The sequence below is a fragment of the Mobula hypostoma genome, chromosome 14, assembly GCF_963921235.1.
Source record: "Mobula hypostoma chromosome 14, sMobHyp1.1, whole genome shotgun sequence".
NCBI classification, from domain to species: Eukaryota; Metazoa; Chordata; class Chondrichthyes; order Myliobatiformes; family Myliobatidae; genus Mobula; species Mobula hypostoma.
This window is the reverse complement of record NC_086110.1, coordinates 1,480,627-1,488,869: the sequence shown is the minus strand read 5'-3', so window position 1 is coordinate 1,488,869 and position 8,243 is coordinate 1,480,627. Positions and strand designations below refer to the sequence as shown.

General features: G+C 43.5%; 1 protein-coding gene across 1 annotated transcript; it reads left to right on the top strand.

The window, feature by feature from the left end:
* Positions 1–3,334: 3,334 nt before the first annotated feature.
* Positions 3,335–4,188, top strand: LOC134356575 (eotaxin-like). Its single transcript, XM_063067540.1, is given in 3 exon segments — positions 3,335–3,428; positions 3,770–3,878; positions 3,963–4,188. Coding segments are annotated over 3 exon segments (414 nt in total). The 5' UTR covers positions 3,335–3,349.
* The last annotated feature ends 4,055 nt before the right edge of the window (positions 4,189–8,243 follow it).

Here is an 8,243-nt window from a genome sequence, read left to right as displayed (position 1 = left end):
GCCTTTCTCCAATATACAAACTCATCCCATGGATCAGACCTATCCTTTTCCATATTTACTTTCAAACTAATGGCATTATGATCACTAGATGCAAAGTGATCCCCTGAACAAACTTCTGTCACCTGCCGTCTCATTCCCTTATAGCAGATCAAGTATTGAACATTGTCTTGTTGGGACTATTGGAAACATTCCTAAACACATTTGACAAACTCTATTCCATCTGGTACATTTACAGTGTAGGAGTCTCAGTCAACCTTTAATAGAAATAATTTGATAAATATATTTAACACATGAATCCCACTTAGGGTTAATAAGAAATCACGTACTAAAAGTTCAAAGTAAAATTGATTATCAAAGTACAGACATGTCACCACAAACAAGCCTGAGGTTCTTTATCTGTGGTCGTACTAACAAATCTATAGAACAGTAATTGTAAACAGGATCTATAAACTGTAAACATCTGTGGGCTAGGTAACCCTAGGTAATTTCTCAGGCAACGACATGTTCGGCACAGCTTTGTGGGCCGAAGGGCCTGTATTGTGCTCTAGGTGTTCCATGTTTCTTTCAGAAACTGTAAGCAAACCGTGTAAATGCAGATATAAATAAATAGCCATAAAAGCATGCATGAAATGACAAGGTAAGAGAGTCCTTAATTGGGTATAGTTATCCCTTTAGTTTAAGAGCCTGATGGTTGAGTGGTAGTAACTGTTCTTAAACCTGGTGATGTGAGTCTTTAGTCACTTGTACCTTGTACCTGATGGTATCAGTGAGAAAAGAGCATTGCCTGGGTGGTGACTGATCTTTGGTGTCCGATGCTGCTTTTCTACAGCAATGTTTCATGTCGATGTGTTCAGTGGATGGGAGGGATTTACCCAGGATGCACCGGGCCAAATCTGCAACCTTTTGTCGGATTTTCCACTCCAGGACCACTACCAGGGTATAGTGCTCCCAGTCAGCACACCACCCAGCACACCTCTATAGAAGTTTGTCAAGGTGTTTTTTTAGATTAGATTATGAGGACACGCAGTCCACTTTTATCCTCCCCTCCTCCCCTCCTCCCCAGACATACCAAAATGCTGCAGGCTCCCTAGGAACTAGAGGCATTGTCATGCTTTCTTTGCTATTGTACTTACATGATGTGTCCAGGACAGCCGTTCTCAGATAGAGACACCCAGAAATTGAGAGTTACTGACCCTCTCCACCTCTGATCCTCCGATGAGTACTGGCTCATGGACCTCTGGTTTCCCTCTCCTGGTCTTGCTGACATTGAGTGAGAGCTTGCTATTATACCATTCACCCTAATTTTCAATCTTCTTCATGAAAGCTGATTCATCACCACCTTTGAGACAGCTCTAAACAGGTTTGTCATCAGCAAACATGTATATGGTGTTGGAGCTGTCCTTAGACACACAGTCATAGGTGTAAAGCGAGTAGAGCAGGGAACTAAGTACACATCCCTGCCGTGCTTCTGTGCTGATGGAGATTGTGGAGGAGCCAATCCAAACTGACTGGAGTCTACAATGCAGGACCAAATTGTACAAGGGATCATTGAGGGCCAGTTCTTAGAGTTTACTTAGTAGTTTTGACGGGTTGATATAGCCATGGTTAAGTAATTCTGTCCATGAGAAGGCAGACTAGCTGAGAGAAAATGCAGGAAACTGGGCGAGAAGCCACCGGAATATTTTCAATGAAAAGCTTGCCTCCTTTCACACTACTGTATGTTCTGCAAGAAGAGCCCATTTCCAGGATTGTTACAGAGAACAGCAGTGATTCAAGAATATTGTTCTCAACTACAACCCAACTGTTGAACTATGCTCCAACCATCAATGCCCCAGTTGAGCATCTGCCACAAAATCTGAGGAAATTACAATATCTTTAAATCAACAAAATTACTGTATAGCTAGATACTGGTAACTTCTATAACCAAACTGATAACTGCACACATGCAAACACCCCTCCCTTATCTTACATTCCAGCCCTGTATCTTCTTGTCTGCTCCTTCCAGGATATTCACTCTTTTTACAGTTGAAACACTTTCCTTGATCAACAGTGAAACACTCCATTCTCAGCTACACTACCCCATGTCCTGCCTGAAACCTCGAGTCTAGTACACTGAAAACCACCCTCTTATTCCCACCTTCTACCTGTACAGTGTCACAGGTGCACAGGGTGGTGACGAATGCTTGTAGACTATTTGAGCTGACAAGTTAGTGTATCTCACATTTGGACAAGTCATTGATAAGATCACGCTCGGAGTATTGTGTCCAGGTTTGGTAGTCCTTTTATAGGAAAGATACCGTTAAACAGGACAGATTGCAGGGAAGGGAAGATCTGTGAAGATGCTAACAGAATTCGAGCACCTGCGATACAGGAACAGGTTGGGTAGGCAAGGACTTTATTGTTAAGAATTCGGGAGATCGAGGCGTGATCTTATAGAGAAGTAAAAAATAATAAAGAGCACAAAAATCATGTGCAGAACGCAAGAAGATATTCCTCAGAGTAAGACAACTAAAATGGAGAGGGTATAGATTTAAGGTGAGAGAATATCCTTGAAAAGGATCTGAGTTGTAACTCCGCCATCAGCTGCCAAAGGTTTCATTGATGCCTGCACGGCTGTTAAAGAATTCGGATAAGCACATGGTTCGGAAGCATTATGAAAAATACAGTCCAATCGCGACGAATGGGACTAGGTCGATGGTCACTACGGTAAGGTCGAGATGGACAGAAGAGCTTGTTTCCTGTTGAATGACCGAATGAGTCCGACAGTCTCATCAGCCAATCCCTCCAGGATTTCCTCCCTGAGTAGCGCAGTAATCTTCTTCCCATCAGGAGTGTCATGTCCGCTCTATCACGCCTGGAATTTCTATACCCTGGGACATTGAATCGCCAGCCCTGTACTTCACTCAACCAACTTTCCTTGATTGCAGCAATATTATCATCCCATGTGCTGGTCCGCTGTCTCGAACCGGCTGATCTTGCACTTTCATCCATATCCCAGTGCACGGGGAGAACTCATGCAATGGAAACTGCCTCTCGTATTCACCTTTCCCTTCCCCTCTGAATCGGATGTGGGATTGCCTGAAAGAAGTCAGACGCGCCAGTACGAAGAAAGACAGTCCCAGGAAGTTAAAGAGTGCACTTTACAGCTTAACCACCGAACGGCCATTCGGAGAATTCCTGTACTTCACTTTTTATGGAACAACGGAGCAGAGGCCAGTGCTGGTGTTTGCGGGACTTTCCAGACAAGCCCTGAATTGATGTGCAAGAGTGGGGCCAGCACCCTTTATAAAGCAGAATATGAGAGCTGGTGCATCACACGGTCATCAATTCCACCCTGGTATAGGACAAGATGAAGGCAGCGCTCTGCGTGGTCGTAATTTTGGCAGCTCTGTGGATCTGCTGTTTCAAGCAGGCTACACCCGCCCCAGGTAAGAGACTTTCCTTATTCCCAATATTCCACACCCAATCCCGACAATGAACCGTGATGCAGCTCTCCCCGCGTCCCATCGGTTGGTGGTGGTATTGAACAGCTCGGAGTGGAATGATTCTCTTGGAGAGAGGGTCGAGAATGGCAGTCAGCAAAAGGGAATGGGAGGGTCATAAGATCGGTGGAGGAATGGCGTAGAGTCGTTTAAATGAAGGACAGATTTACTCTGTAAAATGTCTTTGGGGGTAACGGCCTTCATGCGCGACGCAGAGCGTTCGCGTGGGTTAGAGTGGGCTGAGATATCCAGCCGTATCTAACTATTTGTTTTTCGTTCTCCCTCAGCCTCAATCATAACGCCAGAATGCTGTGAGACGTTTAAGACAACGCCAATTCCTCACAGGAGGCTTAAGAGTTACAAGAAAGCTCCCTTGTGCCCGACACCTGCCGTCATGTAAGTGTTTCAACGTGCATCTGCAGAGTGTTTGAACAATGGTTAATGACTCTCCTGTAATCGCCACTGTTTGTTCTGTTTCAGATTCACCAACAGGAAGAATATGAGGATTTGCACTATAGCCGGTGAGGAATGGGTTAAAGCTGCCGTGAAGTACCTGGACAGGAAACACCAGGGTGGCAGAGACTAAGTGAAATCTTCACACTTCAACAAGATCTCAAGAGCTAATTTTGAACGTGGGTTCAATTCTTCCCGGCTCCCGAGTGGAGGTGAAAGTTCAGAATCGACTCCAGAAATTGATTCAGTGTAGGAGGAGAGCTGAGTTTGAATCATATTCACAGTTTAGAGTTAAAGCTGTGTCGGGATGCTTCATTCAGAGAGCAAGTTAGGACCCGGTGCTTTGTAGTGTTATAAACCACACAATGTTAACTGGATCTCTATCGCGAGTTGTCTGGAGTTGTTATATTGATTAGATTAGATTATGAGGACACGCAGTCCTCTTTTATTGTCATTTAGTAATTCATGCATTAAGAAATGATACAATATTCCTGATCTTATTTCGTTTGTACATTTGTTAAGTATTAATAAAGATTGAAAGTGACGTGGGTTCTGCTGTGTGTGAGCTTTGATCATTGTCACTCCATCTGCATGGGTCAGACTGAGCTCGGAGTATCGGTGCAAGGGAGGGCGACATGTGATCGTTGACAGATTCTGCATGTCATTCCTCGCAACGGGACCGGCATTCGGAGATACACCTCAGGCCGAGGAACATTAGGAAAGTATCAAACTTTTGGGGGAGTTTGCCCATCCAGTTTCCGATCACTGAGAAATCACTGAGTTTCTTCACCCGTCATTCACAGACTAGGAAGTGCTGGAGCCCCATTACTGATTCGTCCTCCCATTCGTTAATGATCTTCAATCGCAAATGGACCCATTGATTCCGGCTCTCTGTACTTGTTAGTGCTCCACTCTCCGCCCTCTGCCCTAACCACTGCCCCATGGTGCCGCGGATGTTCTACTAGGTATTTCTTATCGACGAGGAAGGGAGACATCCCATCTGTCATCCTCGTGCCACCTTATCAGATACTTCTTGGAAATCCTGTGGACGCCCTCTGCTACTCCCACCGTATCATCCTAGTCGTTCCATAGGTGTCACGGGTTCATGCGGCACAGAACCAGGTCCTTCGGCCTACTGTGCCCATGCTATCACAGCTACGCATCTACCACGATGTCAGATAGCAGCACTTTGACGGTATTCTACTGGACCCTGGTGATTCAAGTGTTTGTCTGCAGGTTGTGAGATTCACTGCCAACACCCCCTCAGTTAGTGCAGTCCAGATTCTAGCCACATCCCGTGTGAAACATACCCCCATTAGTTCCCACCTATATACAACTATATAACAATTACCCCACGGAAGCTGGCCAATTCGGCCCTTCTTGTCCGTACCGAACTCTTACTCTCACCTCGCCCCACCAGCTTGCACTCAGCCCACAACTCTCCATTCCTTTCCTTTCCATATAGCTATCCAATTTTACTTTAAATGACAACATCGAACCTGCCTCTACCACTTCTGCTGGAAGCTCGTTCCACACAGCTACCACTCTGTGAGTAAAGAAGTTCCCCCTCATGTTACCCCTAAACTTTTTCCCCCTAACTCTCAATTCATGTCTTCTTGTTTGAATCTCCCGTACTCTCAATGAAAAAAGCCTGTCCACGTCAACTCTATTTATCACCCTCATAATTTAAAATAACTCTATTAAGTCCTCCCTTCTATGCTGCAAAGAATAAAAACCCAACTTCTTCAAACTTTCTCTGTAACTTAGGTGCAGAAATCCAGGTAACATTCTAGTAAATCTTCTCTGTACTCTCTCTATTTTGTTGACATCTTTCCTATAATTCAGTGACCAGAACTGTACACAATACTCCAAATCTGGCCTTACCAATGCCTTGTACAATTTTAACATAACATCCCAACTCCTATGCAATGCTCTGATTTATAAAGGCCAGCATACCAAAAGCTTTCTTCACCACCCTATCCACATGAGATTCCACCTTCGGGGAACTATGCACCATTATTCCTAGATACCTCTGTTTTACTGCATTCTTTAATGCCCTACCATTTACCATGTATGTCCTATTTTGATTAGTCCTGCCAAAATGTAGCACCTCACATTTATTAGCATTAAACTCCATCTGCCATCTTTCAGCCCACTCTCAAACTGGCCTAAATCTCTCTGCAAGCTTTGAAAACCTACTTCATTATCCACAATGCCACCTAGCTTAGTATCATCTGCATACTTACTCATCCAAATTACCACCCCATCCAGATCATTAAAATATATGACGAACAACATTGGACTCAGTACAGATCCCTGAGGCACACCCCTAGTCACCGGCCTCCAATCTGACAAACAGTTATCCACCACTACTCTCTGGCGTTGCCCATCCAGCCACTGCTGAATCGATTTTACTACTTCAATATTAATACCTAATGATTGAACCTTCCTAACTAACCTTCCGTGTGGAACCTTGTCAAAGCGCTGCCTGAAGTCTATATAGACAACATCCACCGCTTTACGCTCGTCAACTTTCCTCATAGCCTCTTCAAAAAATTCAATAAGATTTGTCAAACATGACCTTCCACGGACAAATCCATGTTGAGTATTCCTAATCAGACCCTGTTTATCCTGATAATTATATATACCATCTCTAAGAATACTTTCCATCAATTTACCCACCACTGACATGAAACTCGCAAGCCGATAATTGTTAGGTTTACTCTTAGAACCCTTTTTAAACAATGGAACAACATGAGCAATACACCAATCCTCCAGCACCATCCCCATTTCTAATGACACGAAATATTTCTGTCAGAGCCCCTGCTATTTCTACACTAACTTCCCTCAAGGTCCTAGGGAGGTCAGGACCTGGAGACTTACCCACTTTTATATTCCTTAAAAGGCCAGTACTTTCTCTTCTTTAGTCATCATAGTTTCCATAACTTTCCTACCTGTTTCCCTTACCTTACACAACTCAATGTCCTTCTCCTTAGTGAATACAGAAGAAGAGAAATTGTTCAAAATCTCCCCCATCACTTTTGGTTCCACACATAGCTGTCCACTCTGATTCTCTATGGGACCAATTTTATCCCTCACTATCCTTTTGCTATTAATATAACTGTAGAAACCCTTTGGATTTATTTTCACCTTAGTTGCCAAAGCAAACTCATATCTTCTTTTAGCTTTTCTAATTTCTTTCTTAAGATTCTTTTTACATTCTTTATATTCCTTGAGCACCTCAGTTACTCCATGCTGCCTATATTTATTGTAGATATCTCTCTTTTTCTGAACCAAGTTTCCAATATCCCTTGAAAACCATGGATCTCTCAAACTTTTAACCTTTCCTTTTAACCTAACAGGAACATAAAAATTCTGTACCCTCAAAATTTCACCTTTAAATGACCTCCATTTCTCTATTACATCCTTCCCACAGAACAATTTCCCCCAATCCACTCCTTCTAAATCCTTTCACATCTCCTCAAAGTTAGCCTTTCTCCAATCAAAAATCTCAACCCTGGGTCCAGACCTATCCTTCTCCATAATTATACTGAAACTCATGGCATTGTGGTCACTGGACCCGAAGTGCTCCCCAACACATACCTCCGTCTCCTGCCCTATCTCATTCCCTAACAGGAGATCCAACACTGCCCCTTCTCTAGTTGGTACCTCTATGTCTTGCTGCAAAAAACTATCCTGCACACATTTAACAAACTCCAAACCATCCAGCCCTTTTACAGAATGGGCTTCCCAGTCTATGTGTGGAAAATTAAAATCTCCCACAATCACAACCTTGTGCTTACTACAAATATCTGCTATCTCCTTATAAATTTGCTCCTCCACTTCTCATTCACCATTAGGTGGTCTATAATACACCCCTATAAGTGTTACTACACCTTTCCCAGTCCTCAATTCCACCCAAATTGTGTCCCTAGATGAGCCCTCTAATCTATCCTGCCAGAGGACCACTGTAACATTTTCACTAACAAACAATGCAACACCTCCCTCCCTTGTCCCTCCGATTCTATCACACCTGAAGCAACGAAATCCAGGAATATTTATTTGCCAATCACACCCCTTCTGCAACCATGTTTCAATAATAGCTACAACATCATACTTCCAGGTTTCAATCCATGCTATAAGCTCATCTATCTTTCTTATAATGCTCCTAGCTTTAAAATAATTGCATTTAAGAAATTTTCCACCTCTTACTCCTCACATCAGACCTATGTTATGCCCTCTGGTATTAGACACCCTGTTAGAGGGAAAGGGTTACTTGCTCTCTCCCTCTCCTTTCCATGTCTGTCA